The following is a 22,728-nucleotide window of genomic DNA, read 5'->3' on the forward strand; positions in this document are numbered from 1 at the left end:
ACCAAATTTTATTTTTAGGCTTTTAGCTAGTAAGGGTTCAGTTGAACCCACTGAACCCTTACTAGCACCGCCACTGTTAGTAGGTATAGTTCGTTAATTAGTGAAAAGTGGTATAAGGAGGATATTCATTGGTTCAATTCTGTAAAAGTTGATGGGTAAGCTGATGTGAGGGCCTAGAGGCTTGTTCGCTCTCACTTGGCTGATGTTTGGTTTGTCTTTGACTGTGTTTGTTTAATGAGAAGCTTACTTGATTATGAGAAATAAAAAGATCCTTAACCAAAGCTAAACCCGAAAAAAAATTATTGACTCAAACCGATCCCAAATTCAACTTCTCGAAAGACCACTAGGAGATGACTCGACATAACCCAAACCAGCAAAGGTTTTGTTATGTTCACATTATTTTCACTTATTTCAGGAAAAATAAGTTCAAATAATTTCAGATAAGTTTAGTTAAGTTCAAATAAGATAAATTCAGGAAAAATAAAGATATATCAAGTATAATTTATAACTAAAATAAATTTTGATAAGTTCAAATAAGTTCAGATAAATTTAATTCAATTCAATTAAGTTCATATAAATTGAATTTAAAAAAATAATTGAAAATCAGGTTAATAGAACGCAGCCGGAGTGAACAAACCAAAAATTTGCAAACATGGAAGTATATTTGACCGCCGTTTGTATAAATTTGAGTCAGCCCATTAAGAAGCCCCGTTACTTTCCTAAGAATCTTATCCATCATCTCCCTCAAACACAAACCGCCATTTTCCTCTGCTTCTTCCTCCAATTCTTACTGTACATTTTTGGTACGATGAAATATCTACTACTTTCAATTGCATAGCACAATCTCAAATGTACATCCACAAAATAATGGCATTTTCAACAACAGCAAAGCTATCTGAATTACCATTGCGCAACACTCTCCCATTCACCTGTTCCCACTGTTCTTCCTCGCCTTATTCAATCTTTAAATCCCCTAAACATTGTTTTTCTCTCTCAAAAACCTTTTCTTCTCTCAAAACAACCCAAACCCACAAAAACCCACATTCTAAATATCCCCAAAACCCTTCCAAAACCCCTAATTCAGCTCCCTGGCTCAAGAAATGGCCTGCAATTGACCCGTCAAATGTTCCGCTTGACGCCGGGGTTAGTGATTCGAGTTCGAGGATTAAAGTTGTGGAGAATAAAGGGAAGGGTGCAATTGAGAGGATTGTAAATAGGTTGAGGAGTTTGGGTTTGGAGTCAGATGATGAGGAAGTAAGTGATATGGATGATGAGGATGAGGAGAAATTGGGGGATTTGTTGAAGAAAGATTGGATTAGGAATGATACTATGTTGGTTGAAGAGGAGAAGAGGAGTGATTTTGGGTTGTTGCCTTGGGAGAGGGAGGAGGAGGAGGAGCAAAATGTGGGTGGAACTGCCCGAATTCAGGAGGTGAGAGAAAATGAGAAGGCAAAACGGGTTGTTAGAGCGCCAACATTGGCTGATTTGACAATTGAGGAATCAGAGTTGAAAAGATTGAGAGGGCAAGGGATGGTGTTGAGGGATAAAGTCAATGTGGCTAAAGCTGGGGTTACTCAGGCTGTGTTGGAGAAGATTCATGCTAAATGGAGAAAAACTGAGTTGGTTAGGTTGAGATTTCACGAAGATTTAGCTCATGATATGAAGACTGCCCATATTCTTGTAGAGGTATATCAAAATTTCAACATAAAACATAGTGCTTTAGTTTTCTGTGCTTGTTTGGTTCAGATAAGAAGCAATGTATGTTATTTGTGAAAACCTGATTTTGTGCATTTGCTGGAAAGTAATAGTTACAGTGACTAGCTAGCTTCATTCTTCACGGTCAGACTGCTAAGAACTAATTGTTTTGGGGGTAAAAGAGGGTTGGAATGGCCTGAGAACTCTGATTAAGAGAGTGGAAATTGCTAGTTTTATCTTGCGATACATTTTTTCTTACAAGCTTGTTGAACGTGCTTGTTTGTCATAGCTAACTGTGGAGAATATTGTTACAGCCTTTTATGTTGGTGCATATGTGTTCATTAGTTCATGTGTAATGAACTTACTTGCTGACATAATCTTATAACCTCTGGTGCCTTCCTCTATGAGTTATGCGTATCATCTGCTGTAACTCTATGGTGTTGAAACATTACTTCATACAACGACCTCATATAGTGGCCATTGACTCATTGTGATCCTATGATTTGCAGGACATATGAGTATGCCAATTTTTAATTTACCTTTTGTTTGCTGGAATTCTCAGATTTCTTGATCTTGAAAGGATACTAATTTTTATTTACTTGTTTATTTATTTTTACATAATTTCATGTGCATAATTTGCAATAGGAAAAATTTTGAGTACTTCAAATCAGCGCTGCTGAATATTAATCCAGATATTGATGACGGGTTTAACTGTCACTAGAAGGAAATTAGATTTATCAGAGAGTTTTTTTTCTTGAACAGCGCCGAACTGGAGGATTAGTTATATGGAGATCGGGAAGTGTCATGGTGGTGTACCGTGGAAAGAACTATGAGGGACCACCATCTAAATCTTCAGCAGATGCATCTTCTGTAAATATAGCTGCAGTGAATAATGAAAATGCTGCTGGTGCATCGATAGAAACTACTTCACCTCATGTACAGGCTCTACAACAGTCTAGGAGTCTGACAGCAGAGGAAGTTGAATACAATGATCTTCTTGATTGTTTAGGTCCTCGATTTGTTGATTGGTGGGGTACAGGAATACTTCCGGTTGATGGTGATTTGCTTCCTCAAACAGTTCCTGGTTTCCATCCACCATTGAGGCTACTTCCATCTGGTATGCGGTTGGGATTGACAAACGCTGAGTTGACCAATTTACGGAAGCTGGCGAAGACCCTTCCTTGTCATTTTGCTCTTGGTATGGGCTACCCCTTTGGTGTTAATTATTTTGTTTCCTTTTCATTAGTTTGATTGATGTCAATTCTGTTTCGAAATGCGAAGGTAGGAATAGACATCATCAGGGCTTGGCAGCTTCTATAATTAAGCTTTGGGAAAAGAGTTTAGTGGCGAAGATTGCTGTAAAACGAGGAGTTCAGAACACTAACAACGAGCTGATGTCGGAGGAGTTGAAGGCAAATTTCTTTCTCATCTGGTTTTTATTGTGCTGTGTGGTTCAAGGTCTTGTTTATCGCTCTTTTTTTTTACATCTGCAGCTATGTTTCTTGTGTACTTGTTTCAACTGATTATTTTTCTTGTTGAAGAAGGATTATTTCCATTTAGACATATCAATGGGAACAATTCTTAGAGAGAAAATTACCTGCTTTAAATTTTTACTCAAGGGCTGGCCTTTTGCAATGTGTGATAAAATAATTTTTTAGGTACTGGATCTCTGAACTCTTGAACTTTTGTTAACTTATTTTCATTGGAAAGCTTTATGATTGAAAATTGCTAATGGTGATGAACTTGTAGTAACAGTGCATCCTTACAGCTAAACCTAGGCATCAGCACACATTATCATCACAGCAAGCAGTACTAAAGACAGCAGGTGTTGATGCTGCCGTGGTGATCATGTGTGTAACGATGCCAAGGTTTAGCTGTACAGTGCAAGAATGTAGGGTTGCTGCAGGGATTTAGATGTTTTAAATTTGGATGCATCTAATGCTATAAGGTAGAAGCATTGTGGTGATGCAAGTGGAAGTTCTAATAGATTCTTGGAGGTGAATGTTTTTTTTTTTTTGGAGGGGATTGGAGATGAAAGCTTGGGGCTGGGGTTAAGCCGGTAGGGTTCAGATAGATTTGTGGTTTCCTAGGATGAAAATTGTCTTCAGAAAGTTGCGGGGTGATATGATTGTCCTTTTTTTTAATAAGAAAAGTATTTTATTGAATTATTGATACTGCAGAAAGAAAAGTACATTAAGTGAACCAAAAATTACAGAACTACGGAGTATACATTATGTAATGTGATGTGATTGTCTACTCAGTACTCGTTTTAATATTATAATCTAGCTGCAAACTTACGAGTCATGATATCTGGATTCTGAAAGCATTCATCTAGATTTAACACTAGTAGGTATGCCTAAGTGATTGCCACACAATGGAAATTCTGATAGATAGCCGTAGTTCATCCCAAAGAGGTGCAGGATAATTGAAGTAAAACCTAACAGTTGATCTAGCTGTTCCCTTAAATCAATATACAATCTGATAATTGGTAGGTGTGATTCGTGAGAAAGAGTACATCGATATTGAAAGAATCTTAAGACTAATATGTCGATTAGAAATTGTGTTCTTCTTTGTTACTGTTGACTTTCTTTTCTTTTTCCCTTCAGCGCAGACATAAAATTCGACTATTCCCCACCTTCAGATAAAACCTTTCAAGCACAAGCCTTTGTTACAATTGTGCAATAGGGCCATTAAAAAAAATAAACAATTGGGCAATGTAATTGATTATTTGTAACGAAATTAGTGCTGGAGCAACTAAAATCATAGTGTCGTCTGTCAGCTGGTGTTTTGCAATTTCCCACATAATCCCCTTAGATCTGAACTCTCGGTAAACTTGTTGACCAGTATTTCTTATGGGAGTAGACTAAAGTTAGGGTTAGATTCGAACTATTTGTTTTTACATATATATCTCTAAAGTATTGGACAGTTCTAATATGGATGACAACAGTGTTCTACAGTTTCCCTCAAAGAGCTTGAAATCTTCAATGGTTCAGGATTTCTGTTGCCTATTTGTATGGACCAATGTTTTTATTGCTATGGACAGTCAAAGAAAGAACTGAAAAGAGCGTGATACGCTCCGGTTACAATTTTTTGTTTGAAGAATTTTGTACACACTTCTTCAAAGGTTGGGTAGTAATGTGATATCCCCCCTTTGATACTACTTAATTTGGGTCTTTTTTTGGAGCTTTCATAGTTTGAGAGCAAGTTTTATTTTTAGAAGTTTGTTTGCTTGCGCATGTTTGTGTGCATGCGTGAGTGTTAGTGTGAGTGTGTGCGGGCTTCTGTGTGTGAAAGACTGAAAGTATGTTAGAGGGTGCATAATCTTTTCTCATATAATCTACTTTGACGCCTAATTCGCTCATTGGTTGTGCTGCAGACACTCACAGGAGGCACCTTACTGCTGCGGAACAAATTTTTTATTGTTCTATACCGGGGAAAAGATTTCCTTCCAAGTAGTGTCGCCACTGCTGTATTGGAAAGACAGGAACTCACAAAAAGAATCCAAGATGCTGAAGAAAATGCACGAATTGGATCTTTCGAGGCAACTAGTTCTTGTGAAGCTGAAGATGCACCTGCTGGTACATTAGCTGAATTCTATGAAGCCCAAGCCAGGTGGGGCAGAGAAATATCAGCTGAGGAACTAGAAAAGATGAGAGAAGAAGCTTCTTCTGCTAAAAATGTGAAGGAGGTCAAAAAAGTTGAACATAAATTAGCTCTGGTAAGCATTCTACTCTCTCCTCTATGGTTGACTAGGCTATATATTTTGAAGCTGGAGTGCCAAAAGATGCATCATGTGACATTTTGCTCATTTAATATGATACGAAGTACCTTTTAGTTTCTCAGATGACATGAACTCTGTGATCTTTATGCTGCTAGTCGAGTTCAATATCTCAGTTGCTTCTCGGTGAAAATTTATCCCTCCATCTTAGAAAATGTCATCTTTTGAAAAATAAATAGTAAGGGCCAGGGGTATCAAATTGGATACACTCTGTGTGTTTGGAGCAATTTTTCTATTGGTACACGGAAGAAAAGAAAATTAAACAAAGGGATTTCTGATGTTAGGGATGATATTTGATTTATTAAGTTCTTTCCTTTTCTGATATTGTATATGTTTTTTTCTTTCCTACCTATTTTGGAGAAGTTTCTTTTTCTTTTCTTCCATCTCAAGAGAGCCAAAACACAAGGTTACTAACGTTTTAATTCTTCATATATGATGATGATAATAATGATAAGACGGTGTTAATAATACAATAACTTAGTAGCATTATTGGTAATAATAATAAGGATAATAAAAATAGTTATAATAACAATAATGGTATTGGAAAAAAAAACTGTTTGTTATTATTATTATTATTATTATTATTATTATTATTATTATTATTATTATTATTATTATTATTATTATTATTATTATTATTATTATTATTATTATTATTATTATTATTATTATTATTATTATTACGATGACGATGATGATAACAATATTAATAATGTTGATTCCAACTACCTACATCATTGCCCTTTGTGGCTCTGTGGTGGTGGTGGGAATGTGAGATCAAATCCGTCTACATCATTGCCCTTTGTGGCTCACTCTGCACCAACACTAATAATATTAATAGTAACGTTGTTGGCATGGATGTTGAAGGTTAAATTCAGCAATTTATAATTCTGGTGTGTTTGTAATCTTCTTTGCATGATCAGGCCCAGTCAAAGAAGCTTCGAGCAGAGACATTGTTAGCGAGAATAGAAGCATCGATGATACCTGTTAGTCCATCTGATGACCTGGAAACAATCACTGACGAGGAAAGGTTTACGTTTCGCAGGATTGGTTTAAGCATGAAGGCCTACTTGCCTCTTGGTGAGTATCCTTGGTTTTTATCCAATACGTCTAGTTTGATGTTATGCTGTGAGCAAATAACGAGGCAGTCAATATTTTATGGAATATTTTTCTTCATCGTAACATATGTTGTGATTATTCTGTAGGTATCCGTGGTATCTTTGATGGTGTCATTGAAAATATGCATTTGCATTGGAAGCATAGAGAATTAGTTAAGTTAATCACCAAACAGAAAACCCTTGCCTTTGTGGAAGAAACAGCAAGACTATTAGAGTATGAGAGTGGTGGCATATTGGTCGCTATAGAACGGGTGCCAAAAGGGTATGCTCTCATATATTACCGTGGAAAGAATTATCAGAGGCCTGTCAGCTTGAGGCCAAGAAATCTTTTGACAAAACAAAAAGCATTCAAACGTGCTATTGCGATGCAGCGCCACGAGGTTTGAAATATATGGTTCAGTTTTCTCCTTCCAAATAGTAGATACTTCTGCATGAAGTTTATGATCAATTATCTCTGTCTTTTAATTTTTGCAGGCGCTCAGTCAGCACATATCTGAATTGGAGAGAAATATAGACCAGATCAAAGATGTAAGTAGCAATTGCGTGATTTGAAGTCCTTTAGGTATTATAAGCATGTGGTTGTAAGATATCCACATTTTGCATAGGCTCCCTTTTTTGCGTCTCCAGACAAAAACACAAAAAATCATTTGATGACCCCAATTTTTTTTAAACTAGTAAGGTACCACCATATTTGTAAAATATATATATGCAGGACTCGGGACCAGGGTTGTGGTTTGTTGTACCAGCGTATTCTACTGGCCCTGTTTCAAATTAAAATTCATTATACTGATTGTCCAAAATACTATATAGTTCATGCAGGCACTTCATGCGTAAAAGTTCAAGAAATTGTTATAATCGTTGTTCAAAGAGTTGGAAAATCCAAACACAGATACATAGGTTGAGTTTAGATATTGATAATTCGTAAACATTATTATTGCCCTTTTTCTTTGCATTATAATATAATTATTACTTTCATTTTGGTGTTAAAATTTGACCATCAGTTCATGAAATATTTATTCACAATATGAAGGTACTACCTCTGTAAATCTATGAAAGATTAGTGGCCTACGTAAATGAAAATGATAGTTGTTTTTGGATGGAGTTTAATTTTCAGATTGAAAGTATAGAGGGTTTACATATTTAATCCTTAATTTTTTTTAGAATCACCATATTAAGAGAATTGGATCTTCTATTTTATTTATTGTGGCAGTCAACTTTAGCTTAATTCAGCTATGTTCATTTATTTTGATCCCGTATTACCTGCAGGGTGATAGTAAAGCTGCAGAAGATGAAAAAGAGTTTGGTTCAGACTCAGAAATCCGCCAAGTGAGAAATTGACTTTTGTTTCTTACATTTCACAAGTAGCCCGCGCGGAGTAGCTAACTTCTGAAATTAAATTTCACATCTTTCATCTATTATATTTTGCCTGTTTTGTAGAGTGCGTCGACTATTAATCTAGATTCTGGTGACGAGGATGATGATGACTTTAATGATTCTGATGACGACTTCAATAACTCTGATGATGATTTTGATTATCCGGATGATGGTTCCGATGAATCCACTAGTGTTGAAGACTATGCTTAATCCCTCCATTGAAGAGTTGATTAATTAAATTTCGAATTGGACAACTTTTCTGCAGAGGCTAAAACGAAGGTAATTGAGAATATTGTTACTTAATTCTCCTATTTTGTTGTGCATATACGTAGTCTAGTTTCCACTGTCAATTTATTATTAGGTGATGTTGCTTCATATTTGGTGGCTCATAGCAACTACACTCCATATATCCCATCAACATTGTTCCATGGAGAGCCTTAGATGTTGTAGAGCTTTTGCTGATCTGGACTAGTATTACCTTTTTGTACATTTTGAAATTTAGCATATTGTCTAGCTCTTGCATGCTTACCTAGTTACCTATTTTGTCTTCACAATATATTTTAACATACCGAAGTAAAAATACTAATATTATAAGTCATACAACTTCAACTGAAATTAATTTCGCTCAAATACATATCTAACAAACAAATCTCACTTAACATGGAACATTGTGCATTGAACAAAGATGAATAGATAAGAAGGATTTACGTGATTGACTCATGGGATGACTTCTTGAGTCTTTTAGACTGCCCCATGTTTGTTATTAGCTTTGACATTGGTGTAAATTAAAGATTCAGACAGGAAAAGGCTCTTCAACCATTCATGTTAATGATCTTGTAGAGTGTGATTCTATCTTGTTACCCCTTTAATGGTCGACATATTATCTTATTTATATTTTTTGTTTTGGTTAATTACCATAAAGTAAGATAAAAGTTAAGGTACATGATTGAGCTGTTCTTTGACGGGGTCAGGACCAGAACCATGAATCCAAAAGTTATAAATCAGGGAGTGGAGTAACAATGTTAAATATACATTTTATCAACAGGTGACTCCTGGCCTGCTTTGTTCTTTGTCAATCACTCACTCACTCACTCATCCCTTCCTGAATACTTATCTGGTCTCATAGCCTCCAACCTTGCAATTCAACTCTCTGCAATCTGCAATCTGCAATCTGCATCTGTGGTAGTAACGACTAACAACTAAATTTCGTTTTGGATGTTTTTTTTTTCCGGATATCCTGAACTAGTCTCCCCAACTGTTTTTTTTTATCCAATTGAGGGTGCAATTTCATAAGTTCAGCTTTCAGCGTGGCTGCTGAAGTGCATCTAATGTGGGTTTGCAATCCTATGAGGTTGTACCCATTTTCCAGTTGAATCCTTGCACGAGGCTGTTAGTCCAGCTGACAGGGAAACCTAACTAAGGGAACTCTGGGATGGGAAAGGGAGCAGGGAATTGGGTCACTGATGGAATCAGAGGAATTCAAGATGTTTTTCTGTTAGTGTCATTAAAATTTATAAAAGTTGTCAATTATAATTGCAGATTTAGATGTGGAATATTGATGCAATTTCATGCTATGTTGATACTTGTGTTTGTTTAAATATCTGCAGCTAAAGCGTTGCACGGAGATTGCTGAGCGGGATGCTTGTACTGTATTTACTAGGATGGCATTCCTCCATGATCAAAATCATGGTGGAACCATTTTCATCCATGCATTCTCAATGTCATCTAAATATTTTTCTATTCGACGTTCTATAGAATCCTGGAACATCCTCACCATCAAATCCATCTACCGTGAAGCAAATTGAGTGGCTAAATTTCTTTCAACTTTTAGATAAACTAGTATTCCTTTAATCTTGCTCCTTTGTAATTTAGATCATCCTATACTTTAGATAAATCATCACTAAATGTACTGCCGACCGCACTGTTCCTTTGTAACATCACAAGTTTATAAAAATCTTTGTTTGTTCATTTGTTCAAAGTTTAAACAGTATTTAGTACTCACGTGATAGTTACATGCCTAAGTCAATGTCTGAAAAGACAGTCAACCATCGGATTCCGTCAGAAGATGGTCGTTGACAAATATATTACTTCGTATGTTAAAAGTTTCATTCTTTTAAGAGGTAGTTCCCACAAATTTGCTTATTTAAAATGTGGTTTCTTACAAATTTACCAAAATAAGATCACTATACAGCATGATTCTGTTTATATACAACAAGTCTACTAAACATGAATAACTTAACCAAAACAATACTTTCTTCACTGTAATAACACGTACAGTTTACTTAAACGTACAGTTGTGTATTTGTGAATTCGCGTAATAGTAAAGAGCCAATAATTACACACGATTATCCCTTGTGCCTATCCTAAAAATTTATAAATTGTTCCCATATTATTTATCCCTACCTCTTATCCACAACTCACAAGATGTATTGTCCGTCTTACAATAGGCAGCAGATGGAGCTAATAGGAAATCCTGCGACTAATGTTAGGAGATGAATTGAGTAACTCCTGACCGAGGTCGTTTATCTTGTTAAGCAGAAGCATTCTTTCTGTCTCAAGCTGAAGCATATATTGTTCCTGCGAGTCCTCTAGGCTTTGTAGCTCACTTAAACTACTCAACACTTCTTCATCCTCCTTCCCCTCCACTACTGACTCAAGCTTCATTAGCATTTCCTTCATCTATATTCAACATTCATGCTAAACTGTTAATCTACCGATAATCTGGAAATAACAGGCAACATACAAGGCAAGCACAGATCAAAGAAAGTAACTGTCAGCAGAGTAATTCCTACCTGATCAGAAATTGCATGAGCTCTATTTGACAACGAATCAGAATCTAAACTGGGTCGCTTCTGTTGATCTGGAACTCTTCTTATTACTTGAACATGAATCTCGCCCTTTTTAACTCCTTGTAGAGGTATCCACTTGTCAGATAGTTCATTGGGAGGAAGTCTCTGATATTCTACTGTACAGTTGCCTATGCTTGATGAGGACAATATAGCATTGTGGTCTCTCACTTGTAATTCCAATGGACTTCCATCATCAGGAAACTCAAATGTTTGGTTCCATGTGGGATTTACAGTTTTGTACACAACCTTCACAGCAATTTCAAAGTTAATAAATAATTTAAGCACACTATTCAAAACCAAAGCACTAACAAGTAACAACCCGTTTGTAAATGGTAATAAATAGTGGTAAAAGCGATGTTTTTCCATGTACTTTTGTGAAGAAAATGTCATGTCAAATATCCATGGTAATGTGATTTCATCCCCAAGTACCTCATTTACTTTACAAGTTTTCATTACCATCCATTCCCACTTTAGTGATAGGATTGCGTGGTAATGGAAATTTATAAATAAAATCATATGGTATGGAATGGAATTCCATTGCCAATGGAATGGATTTCCATTGTCATATGGTAGTGATACATTGCTACATTGAATTCATAAAATCACATTTAAGTAGAATACCTTTGTTCTCCTCGTTTCATTTCCATACTGGACCTTTACATATGGGTCACTCGTCCCCCGGAGGTCAGCAGCAACAAGATCCTTGCCCTCAATGAGAACAAGCTCAATCAATCCATTGCCAGGCCCACCATTGGAAACCTAAGCCAAAAAACTCAGTCACTCTAGGCATGAAAATAAACATGTCTGGTAAAGACCTACTCATACTTAGACGCTGTCAAAATGAATCATTATGAAGCATTTTTAAAGTCCATAGATATGTCAGCGATCAGGAGAATAAAGTTGGTTAATTTGTAATTTTTCCAGTTAATAATATACGATGAGAACAGTTAGAATAGACTTTGGACATTTGCAAATAGGGCAGAAGAAATACCAACCATTCCTTCAAATTTTCTGTCAGCAAATGCATAATTTCCCACACATCACCACAATTGAATGAATAAAAAGAGTACCTTGTCAATTGTTTGGGACAAGCTTAAACGGTTGTCTTCTAGTATAAATTTTATAACTAAATGGATTGGTAACTATTTTTACAAATGATGAATGCAAAAATTCCGTGTATGTTTGGCTCCATAGTCTTTTGTCATGCTGGACGATGAATGTTTAATTGCTTCTTTAACACAGATATTTATCCTTTTGAAAATTGTAAACGACCAGCTCAAAATATAGATAATTAAGCACATTTATGAAAAAGATGTAAATTTTAGGATCCGTCACGTCAAAACATCAAAGATGCTTCCTCTAGAAAAAGAAGCCTTTAGTCCTGGATACCTCAGTGTTGACATTTTGAACATGTTCACTGCCAACAGAACAGACATACCTCTCTCACGGCTTCAATTTGAAGCCTCACTTCCCCAGAAGTCACTTTTTCAAGAGGAACAGGCACATCTCTAACTGAACCCTCCTCCAATCCTTCCATGTTAACTGTTGCAGTACCAATGACCTCATCTCCGAATGTTTCTTCATATAGACATTTCAACTTGAGATATTCACCCCCTGCAATCTCATCAAATTCAAATGTCTGGTTCCAGACAGGATTTGAGGTCTGTGGCACAGCCCTTGTTTTCTGGACAACCTGGTATTTGAAAAACAATGGCCATTACACATAAATATTGCTAACTCCAAGTCTCCGAGTACCTTTCTAATTAACGAACTAAAATATCACATCAGAAAGTAGGAGAAATAAGAGACCTTCCCGTACTGCAATTTAACATAAGGCTCAGATCGTCCCATTTTATCCTTCCCAGGAAAATCTGTAGCTTCTTTTACAGTAACATAAATTTTTCTTCCAGTCTTTAAATTTGACAATCCAGATAATGATGAATGAGCACCAAGATGTAACCCGACACTATGTGAACCATCAGAGAATTGCCATTCCTTCAGAACAAGTTTCACCATCAACTGCAAATATTATCAATCATATAAGTTGCAACATCAACATTAACCCAACACCTTCTTCACTAGGCAGTGTAGGTGGGGCCGGACAAATGCAGTCTGATTCCTATGATAACAGGTTATTTGCTATTGGCCCTTAATCTAATATGCAATCATTTGCTGCATTGCAATAAGTAAAAAGCCCAAGCATTTAGTTCACTACAATCAAAACCAAATGAACTGTGAATCTTTAGCTCCGCTTCAAATTAACATAATCGTATTGTATAAGATGAATCACATTCCATATCTGGTGGAATCATAGTTAAAAAGATTCAATAGGAAATTGAAGTCGACTCAATACTTTTATTTCCACAGTAGGTTTTTAAGGACCAATAAACAAGATTAAGCTTAACAACGAGAATTACTAAAATGCACAATAACACAATTCTTGTACCTCCCCTGAGTCTACTGCCTCAAAAGGAATATTCATTTCAACTTCTTTTCCACAACACTCAGCACGCTTGACTATAGCTCCTGAACTAGGTCCTATTGCCCAAAATATTGTGGAATCATCATCGCAATATCTAATCTGCATGTCATTGAAACATCAATCAGTTCATCTGAAGTGGTAATACCGTAATAATGCTTGTAGGACTGATATTGCAAGACTTCTGAGCAGTAATCTAAATGCATAATTTTAATTTGTACACTTCTAAATAGATATTGGAATTAATAAATAAGAAATATGTAAGTTAATGCCTGAACAATTCGGAATTCACAGCTACATTCCTGAATCCTGATACCCATGTTCATCTTATTCATTCAAAAATCCAATTATAACTTGGAAATCATGTGGTCAAACTGCAAAATGACTTGAAATAGTCTACATCGAGCAATTTTTTATTGAGTCATATGTCTCATAGCAGGTGGTTTAAGAATACGTGTAATGATAAGATGACCTTGTAAAAGGAGTAACTTGATTTCAATGAATAAAATATCGTGAACATATAAAACCTAAGACCAAAGTCACCAAACTGCAGTAGTTAATCAAACTCAACTTACCCAAGTACAGCATTCCAAATTTAAATAATATCCAGCCATTAATTCAAGCAAAATTAAGTTTCCACATGGACTACCATTGTTAATTTATTCTGAAGGGTCTTCATCTAGGATAAAGAAATGACTATTTTAAGTGATTCTTAGGCAACGAAATGGTGCTTCTAAGTCTCATATTTTAGATACAACCAATCAACAATTAAGAGAACATCTAAATTTGGGTGAAGGCTCCATATTGTTTTGGGGTAACGAATTACAAAAACCTAAAATAGTACCTTAATTTCACAAGTTGCTAGGTGATCAACTTTCACGCTGCCAGGAGAACATTCATAGAGATGGAATCGAAGGACTCCTGCATTATCATGAAGAACCGAATGAAATGTTGAATTCCATTGTGGATTAGAGCCTGGCTTTGCATCAGTTCTCCTGGTGATTTCTTCAATCTCTACCTCCACAAATGTCTTAACATCCTTCAATAGATGCTCTTCTGAGACATAGTTCTGACCAACTTGTGTGTTAGTAGTCGGGGTTCTTTTAAGTATGTTTTTAGAAAGTTGGCTTGCACCAATTACTGTTACATAAAGTATGCCACCAACTGCCCTTTTCCCTAACTGTACAGCTGACAGAGCAAGACACCGACGACGAGGTTCAACCATAGTCTTAACTAAGGTGTCAGTCAAGAGTTTGACCTGCACAAGAAATATCATGATTCATGAACAAGAAGATCACTAAGTACGAGAATTGTTGGAACTGTAGGCCAACAATTTGTATTTAGCACATAAATACTAAATTTATTCTTATCGTGAAAAATGACATTTGTTCAGCACTACGTTGAGTGCTGAAAAGTTACAACACAATGCCACATGGTTAAGTAGTATCAGAGATTACAATGACCTAATCAATTAAGTTTTGATAATTCCAGAATCCTGTACTCATTTTTTACTTAAAAAGTCCTATAACTTATTTTTGACCTGTTTGTTAATGACTTTGGGGTTAGAAGTATATATTTTTTTGAAAGAAAGAAAATGAGTGTTCATTTGATCTTGACCCTTGGAGAGCTAAAAGGGGACTACACTCGGTCTGTAAGGCTTTCCTAGTAATATCTAGAAAATAGAATACTTCCTCCATCCCAATACTTGAATAGTCATAAAGGAGTATATGGTTTCCACTTATAATGCAGATATACTTTATTTTCCAACTATAACTTCATTAATCGCACATCACTCGCAAAAGATATACTCCTACAAATTTGACCAACTTTTTTCATCTCTACCACATTGAAAGAATTGCAACTATATTGGGAAGAAGGGAGTATATCCTCCCTGAAGTTTTAAAATGCAAAGCAAAGCAAGCATGACAATGACAGTGCTACCAGATTCTTTGTTAGTAAAATAAAAAAAATGAATGAACTTAGCATCAGCTGAACACACCAGCCATGAAGAAACAACAGGCAGCTCCATTCCAGGGAGTTGATTTCCACCACTTCCCAGGGCAATTCCAAGCCTCACCTCCGGTACAGATAAAAAGGAAAACAAAATTGCTTTACCATCCAGCACCGGCATCAACTGCACCTGAAAAGTTTAAATGGACAGCAAAAGAGTGTCAAAATTACAAAGCATTGCCAAAACAATTACTTTAAAGTTAGATACACGTCAGGCAGATTGGCTTAAATGGATTAAACTATTAAAGCTTTGGTTCAGACTCGCATTATTCAACTTAGTTTTACAAAGAAAAAAAAGTTGGTTAGGACAAAAACAATTAGTCAAATGAACCGCATGAAAAAAAGAAATCAGCTACCACAAAAATAATTAGTCAAGTGTCTCAATTGGGCCATCACTTTTTAACTAAAATTAGGAAAACGACATACCACCTCTCTGAAATTCCCAATCAAAACAAATTTCAAAAAAGAAGGAAAATAGACTGCAGCAAATTCAGTGAGACAAGCTTCAAAGAAACAGCTACCAAAAAGGGTTACTAGTTACGACCATATATAAGCAAAATTGTAGAAAATTTGAGGCTGTTAGAAAAACATAAATCAATATTTGAGTGGGAAAGGACAGGAATCACACTAGAATAGCATGTAGCATTTATGCTTCTAAGGAGACTACCTAGGGCAGGGAAAGCCAAAAGAGAGTATGCAGCCTTAGACCAGTGAGAACAAGAGGCTGATTCCATCTGATTAAAACATGCAACGCACTGCTACTTCACAGAAAAAGAAGTGAACGGTGACACATTCAACTGCAGTGGAAACATAGGGTTGAGCAGCCGAAAAATGTGTAAATTTGACAGATGGTAAAGCCATCAAGGACAGATGATGCAACTAGTCAGGGTCCATTGCGACAAATAAAGTTTAAACAAGATAATACAGTTCACCGTCAGAGAGAGCATATGACAAAACAAGAAGAAAACTGGAGGATCCATTCTACCTTTTCAAAGGTCGACATCATTGTTCTATACATCATCAAACTGTATAACATAACATGATGACTGATGATTTGACTTCAGTTTAAGAAATTAAGACCGAAGATAGATAAAGTATAACTGAACGTACATCACCCTTGATATGGAGGTAGTTTATGACAATGCGTGCAGTTCCATATAATGGTTTGGCTAGTTTAGCAAGCAGCATAATGCTCATGTCTTTGGTGTCCCAGTCAAGACTTGTATGCATAATCCTCTGCCACAAAGCAAAAGGTATTCTGGTAATTAGTACGTATCCATTGAAGATAAAAAGTAATATTCTCCATCATATCGCAGCTATAAGGTATACAGAAGATGGATATGAAAAAAGACAATAGCTGCAAATGCACTGAAAATCTGAGATTCTCCAAATAGAACATAAGTTCAGGCTGCTGTCACTATTATGGTATCAAACTATCATTTGTTAGTTGCTGAATGGCATAATTGGAACCTTATGCGCTTACCTCAACTACCATGGGCATCTAACTTTAAATTGACAAGTTCAAGAATTTAAATTTCAATGATATAATTTCAAGTGATTCTGTTCGCTTCTCAGTTGCACACATAGTGTAACTTCTAGGATTTCAATTGTACATTTGTACCATATGAAGAAATGAGAGTCTCTAAACACGTGTAAAAACAAACGGCCAAATTATCACCCAAGAAAAAGAACTTGAAATGCAATAGTATGGGTATATGTGACAAATTTAGTAATGGATTATATAGCCTAATGCTGCAATATCAATGGTGAAAACAAAAATTGAAGCATGAGTTTAAAATCACATTGTTTCTCAATATTTATAGTTTTATACATTGACACACATCTTGAAGCTTAGGCATTTACTGAAATATTCACATGTTTGTATTTCAAAATCTTAGGGGGTGTTTGGTTTGTCAAAGGGAAAGGGAATAACATCAAAAATGGGAAAGAAGGAAAAAGGAAAGCCAATGTGTTTGATTTCATATACTTTTTGTTTTAGTATTAAAATTTAACCCCCCACCATTATACTTTCCTGACCTCTAAATCCACCACACCACCACCACCCTGCCCCTCCTTCCCCTCCTGCGCGCTGCCCCCCTCCCTCTTCGACTTCGCTGGCGCCTTCCTTTCCCCACCTCAAGGTAAAAAAATTATCTCTCCTCTCTCTCTTAGATCTAGTGGTTGGGTTGATGTTGGATGGGTGAGGTGGTTTTTCGGGGTGGTTAGGGTCGATTTTTCCATTGTGTGGTTGATTTGAGGTAGCTTCATGGAGATAGTGATGGCTTTCGGGGTGGTTAGACTTGGTGTTTCGAATGGATGGATTTGTGTTTCAGGTGATTGGGGTGGTGTTTCGGGTGTTGGGATTGGTTTTTCGAGTGGTTGAGGTGATTTCTTGGGTGGTTTTTCGGGTGGTGGAGGTGGGTTTTCGGGTGGGGTTTTGTGACGCTGATGGCAGGAAGGTGATGGTGGCTCCGGCAAGGATGGCGGTGATGGGACGAGCTGATGAGGGTGGCAGGTGCTTGTAGGATGGTGCTGGCATGGAGGTGTATTGAATTTGGTGGCCGTAGTGGGTGTGTTGGTGTGTTCATGACTTGGGAAAGGGAATGGAAATACCATGGGATTTGTGGGTATCAGAGTAGAGGACTTTGGTGTTAAGGAGGGGTAAAGGGAATGATTAAAATGACAATACAAACAACAACAAAGGGAACTTCCCCAGTTTATTCTTTTTCCTTTCCTGAATACCCCAAACCAAATGGCCCCTTAATACTTAGGCGTCTTACTGACAGACGGGTACACTAATTTGAAAATTGCATGACAATTTTACAAGACAACAGAACTAGCAATGTACCCTCAATGTCAATCATATAAACAATAGAAGAAATGTCGACTAAAAAGATATGATGAACTGAATCTAAAATAAAAAGGATAAGTAGATAAACATAAGAGGAACCTAAGTCCAGAAACGGTACCTGACCTCCAACAGTTGACCAGCGCATCCCTTGAAGACCCAAGTTTGGAGGAGAAGAACCTAGTGAAAAGTCTTCGAGTTCAAACCTTTCCTAGATGGAAGACTACCAGTAAATAAATCATACAGCTGTACCAGCCAGTACAGAAAATAAACACAGAAGAAGATTTCTCTACTCACCACAAGTTTTGGTTTTTTGTACTTCAAGCGTCTCTGCAGGCAAAATTAGATTATGGTTAAACAACTAAATTTACTGCAGCAAATGAGTTCAGCAAATTACTAGATTTCATCACAAAGTCAAGATTTAAATAAAGAGAAATAAGAATAATATCACAACATTATCCAAAGCCTTACAAACAGCCTAAATCACACTTGAAGGCTAGAACCACTAAGGGGGTGTTTGGTTCGCGGATTTTTGGTATGAGGTATGGGTTTTGATCAAAACCCATACCTCAAACCCACAGGGTATGGGGTTTAGAAACCCAAGGGGTAGTTAGGTATGGCTCATAACCAAACACATGGTATTAGAAATCAAATTCCAACCCAATACCACCATGGTTTCATTCCTGATTCCAAACTCATACCACTACGCGAACCAAACACCCCCTAAGTTATACGGCATACCAATGGAGCAAGGAACAAATTTTGCATCCAAACTGCTGCAGCCAAACATTTAGGTCACCTGGTGACTAACTAACCTGAGAATCGGTGATAGTTCCGAACACCTTCCATATACTATACCCACATCATAAAATATCTCAACGCCTCCAAGGAGGGGCCCCCTCCCCCCTTGAGCGGGTAGGGGGGTTAACATGCAGCACAAATTCATGTCTCCAAAATCAGAAGGGAAAGTTTGACTTAGCATTTACATATACAAAGAATGCTGGAAACAGAGACATTAAAGCACTGTTTTTCAGAGATCGCGCACCAATACTTATACCACGCACGTGTCTCGAACAGAACCGGCCGGGCGGGGGTGCTCGAGAGGACGCTTCCTTAGGCTACACCACTAGGGGTAGAACTTCAAACAATATAAACATCACTTTACTATTTAAACAAGGCAAAACTTCTTTCTGCTTCCAATGTGGGACAAATACTTTCCAAAAATAGTAAGTGTTTTTCACCCACCTTTGCATCATATCCAACAATGTGAAGGGTTTGAACACCATATGATAACTTTAAAGCTAAATATATCTATAATCTATACTATAAACTACGTTTAGAGATCATTAGTTCTATCGCTCCAACGAAATCAATGCTATTTGTAGAAACTTTAGAACCACATATCAAGAAATAGCTTGGCACAAGAAAGAAACAAAAGAAAAGCACAAGGGACAAAGAAAATAGAAACCAACCTCAACTATGTAAGAAAACCTTGATGAAATCTTAGGGTGAATGTAATTAGGCCAAACTTCTAGCAACAACCTGTTCAACCACTCACAGTGCTCCAGTGCAGTCATTGGCTGCGCAGTTTCTTAAATGTTAAACTGATTTTCTGTGAGGAGAGAGTAAGTGTGAAAAATAAAATATATGAGTACCGCTGTATCTACTATCACTCGCTTCCATTTCCTGTTCAAGTCCTCAGCAAGGATCCGGCGCTGATAGTTACCATACTGATACCAGAATAATGCCTCAGGTCAGAGCCGGAAAAAAAAGTACACAAGCTGAATGTATTTTGTAGAATTATGCTACTCCAGCATATTTTAAGCACAAGACTAAATGTAGTAATGTCTATATACGAATTTATAAGGATAACATACACTTCCTATACAAACAAAAAGAGATAAACCCACACAATATCACAAACACGTATGCGTGAAGAAAACTTAGTACCAGCTCACCAATGACAGCCGAAAAAGACTTCCTCATGACAGCCTACAGTATATCATGGAAACCGAGCTAACATTTCCTTGAAATAAAAAGAAGCCAGAAACTATGACAATAACAGAATTTAATATCCAGATAACAAGCTAATGTTAATTCATGCACAACCAGTCTCGGCTTCAGTACCTCTGGACGTCAAAACTAACAAAAGATTGATAAGAATTTGTTCAAGTGCAAACGGCGAACAAAGAAATAACAACTGACTTTTTTTTACATCATACAGAAAGTCAAGTTACAGAACCATAAAAGTTTCCTGCCCATGAGAAATTTCATCACGTAGTCTAGTACTCTAGTTTTCTATGAAACAGTAGTCTAGTTTCAACAGACACCTGAGCAATCAATACCTCAATTCATACTAGCCTTAGCCTATGTTGCACAGAAACTTCATGAAGGTCATGCTTTCCCCTTTTCTAAATATCTTGTTTCATAAACAAAGAAAAACTTTGAGAAAACCTCTAAACCAGATTAAGAACCTATGCATTCTACAGATTCTTCATTCCTATTTCCAGATCTCCATAACAAGTTTACTTTACAGTTTCCGACTATTTCCTGTTTACTGCTAAAAGTGCTAATAGATCAAATATTTTACACTATAATTATCACTATAACTAAGTTCTTTACTACTTTCATAAGGACTCCAGTTATTATACAGCACCTACATGTTTCACTTTCCTATATTAGAAAAAAGCTGTTTCCCATATCCATTTCATATTAGAAAAAAAAGCTGTTTCCCATATCCATGCTACACTGATACAAGCTAATGAAGCTACACACAGTCAGGTCACAAGGTTACAAGTTTGTTTAACAAGACATTAATCGGATCAGAATCTCCAATAAACAGTTCCAAAATACATTATGGTCAGGAGTATTAGCTGTTGGAATAATGCAACATTAACCAGCCCTTGTTTTCATGCGAAAATCAATATTTGGCTTAACAAAGCACAGGTCTAATGGATTAGTTTGATGTCGAATAGATTTGATCAAAGCTAATGAGTTCACTACCTTACACCACTTTCTAAAAACTGTACAATGTTGTCAATTACTGTAATGACAGATGCCTTACTAGTTAGGCCAATACCTCAATAGCCCCGATATATTCAATAGTGCGAAATCTATGCTCATTATCAAAGAAGACACTGTGTAACGTCGGATTCGTAAAGAGCAAAAGAAGTTCATACTATTGTCTAAAATACTCCAACTAAACAAGTAGTCATCAGCCCTGATTAAACCTACATTTTCTCAGCCATTCTGCTTCTCACTTTGTTTCGTTCTTGTAGTACACAATTAAACTAGTTAATCTACAGTGAGTATATTCCAACAATTGAACGGATAATGAAGCTAACTTACAATAAATAAATAAAAAAAACAAATCATGCCCATTTCGTCACTTCAGCAAATTCATCAGCATCTCAGAAAAACAGAAAGAGCAATGTACAGTAGGTGGATCTTGAAAGAATATTACAACTAAAAATAAAAATCATATGACCCCAGCAAAAATTGAGTAAATTTATATCAAAACAAAAAAGGCATTCCTTTCCTCAAACCTCATGAACTGATTAAACTGTTGAAGATCTACGAAACAAAGGTGTTACACTCTGTCTTTTCCCAACAAATTAATTACAAAAATCAACCCAAACAAAAAAAGGAGTTACCTGAAAAGTAGCCCAAACAGCAATAGCAAGAGGAACCCAGGTAGAAATGGAGAAAACCCATTTCTCAAATGCCCAAATAACAGAAATTAAAGGCACAAAAAGCAAGTAAACTGGTCTATCAATGGCGATTTGCTTCAAAAACTGCATTGTTACCTCAATATTCAAGCTCAAACTTGGCTTCCCTTTTCTACTCATTTTATATTGAATAAACTCCAATTAATTAATTAGTTTGATTTTTTACAAATATATTTTGGAACAGTTATTTCATTGGAAAATGGGGTTTTGAGATGAGGAATTTGCACAAAAAGAAGGTCATTTTGAGCATTTCGACAAGGAATTAATAGTGGGGGTATTATTTATTTTATTTTATTGTTTTTTTTAATTTTAATTGGATATTTCTTGGTGTTGGTGTCATATATGAGAGAGGGAAAGGGAAGGGAAGGGAAGGGAAGGGAAGAGACACCGTGGAAACAAAGAAGTCGACAAGTTTTATTGGTAATAAAATAAGCAAGTTTCTGGTATTCTGTAACGGATTTTTATTGCAGTTGACTTTCAGGACTTTTCTCTTTTGGCGGCAGTGTAAGAATGAGAATTAGAGTTCAAGCCCTTTCACAAATTCTTAGTTAAGCATAATCACTATCATCGGTTCTACATGTAGAACTGTTATTGGTGTTAATCTTTATTGGTGTTAACTGAACTTTATAATTTTAAAAAAACTTATACTGATTCTACACAGACAGTCTTAAGAATTGTTCCTTTGAAAAAATGGAGTTAAAATTCCACATGTTGTGAAATGAGAGGAAAACAAAAAGTTTATTGCAAATACCACAAGGAGATAAGTGAGATTGCATTGTTTACCTTGTTGCATTCATCTCTATTTATAATACAGGAGGTAGGCCTTGTTTCGACCTTATTACTTATTTA

At 36.3% G+C, this 22,728-nt stretch overlaps 2 protein-coding genes across 5 annotated transcripts; one reads left to right on the forward strand and one right to left on the reverse strand.

The window, feature by feature from the left end:
• The first annotated feature begins 696 nt into the window (after positions 1-696).
• On the forward strand, positions 697-9,933 carry LOC110776447 (CRM-domain containing factor CFM3, chloroplastic/mitochondrial). Its single transcript, XM_021981008.2, has 10 exons — positions 697-1,686; positions 2,458-2,893; positions 2,977-3,107; positions 5,072-5,413; positions 6,397-6,553; positions 6,679-6,971; positions 7,066-7,119; positions 7,858-7,917; positions 8,029-8,244; positions 9,573-9,933. Exons 1-9 carry the CDS (start codon positions 850-852, stop codon positions 8,173-8,175), a joined length of 2,457 nt encoding a protein of 818 aa, XP_021836700.1. The 5' UTR covers positions 697-849; the 3' UTR covers positions 8,176-8,244; positions 9,573-9,933.
• A 228-nt stretch (positions 9,934-10,161) lies between these two features.
• LOC110776448 (synaptotagmin-5) lies at positions 10,162-22,271 on the reverse strand. 4 transcript variants are annotated; one of them, XM_021981010.2, is made up of 14 exons: positions 21,805-22,271; positions 19,807-19,881; positions 19,624-19,731; positions 18,449-18,481; positions 18,273-18,362; positions 16,414-16,539; positions 15,293-15,433; positions 14,138-14,551; positions 13,261-13,395; positions 12,624-12,833; positions 12,253-12,507; positions 11,436-11,573; positions 10,758-11,060; positions 10,162-10,644 (listed from the first exon to the last, which is right to left on the reverse strand). In XM_021981010.2, exons 1-14 carry the CDS (start codon positions 21,997-21,999, stop codon positions 10,426-10,428), a joined length of 2,442 nt encoding a protein of 813 aa, XP_021836702.1. In that variant the 5' UTR covers positions 22,000-22,271; the 3' UTR covers positions 10,162-10,425. The 4 variants fall into 4 exon arrangements, with proteins under 4 accessions (XP_021836702.1, XP_021836703.1, XP_021836704.1 ...); XM_021981011.2 differs by having other exon boundaries at positions 18,278-18,331; positions 21,805-22,252; XM_021981012.2 differs by lacking the exons at positions 19,807-19,881; positions 21,805-22,271 and having other exon boundaries at positions 18,273-18,374; positions 19,624-19,718.
• Positions 22,272-22,728: the final 457 nt, after the last annotated feature.

This window comes from Spinacia oleracea, chromosome 5, assembly GCF_020520425.1.
Source record: "Spinacia oleracea cultivar Varoflay chromosome 5, BTI_SOV_V1, whole genome shotgun sequence".
In the NCBI taxonomy this organism is placed as follows: Eukaryota; Viridiplantae; Streptophyta; class Magnoliopsida; order Caryophyllales; family Amaranthaceae; genus Spinacia; species Spinacia oleracea.

What these genes read in the sequence shown, in the direction of transcription:
- LOC110776447 (XM_021981008.2), top strand. Translation starts at nt 850, where the DNA reads ATGTACATCCACAAAATAATGGCATTTTCAACAACAGCAAAGCTATCT. An exon ending in TTGAACATAAATTAGCTCTG is followed by an intron (nt 5,414 to 6,396) that starts GTAAGCATTCTA and finishes TTGCATGATCAG; the next exon opens with GCCCAGTCAAAGAAGCTTCG. An exon ending in ATATAGACCAGATCAAAGAT is followed by an intron (nt 7,120 to 7,857) that starts GTAAGTAGCAAT and finishes TATTACCTGCAG; the next exon opens with GGTGATAGTAAAGCTGCAGA.
- LOC110776448 (XM_021981010.2), bottom strand. Translation starts at nt 21,999, where the DNA reads ATGAGTAGAAAAGGGAAGCCAAGTTTGAGCTTGAATATTGAGGTAACA. An exon ending in CTGTTGTTTCTTCATGGCTG is followed by an intron (nt 14,552 to 15,292) that starts GTGTGTTCAGCT and finishes TTTCTTGTGCAG; the next exon opens with GTCAAACTCTTGACTGACAC. An exon ending in AAATTGAAGCCGTGAGAGAG is followed by an intron (nt 11,574 to 12,252) that starts GTATGTCTGTTC and finishes TTTTTGGCTTAG; the next exon opens with GTTTCCAATGGTGGGCCTGG.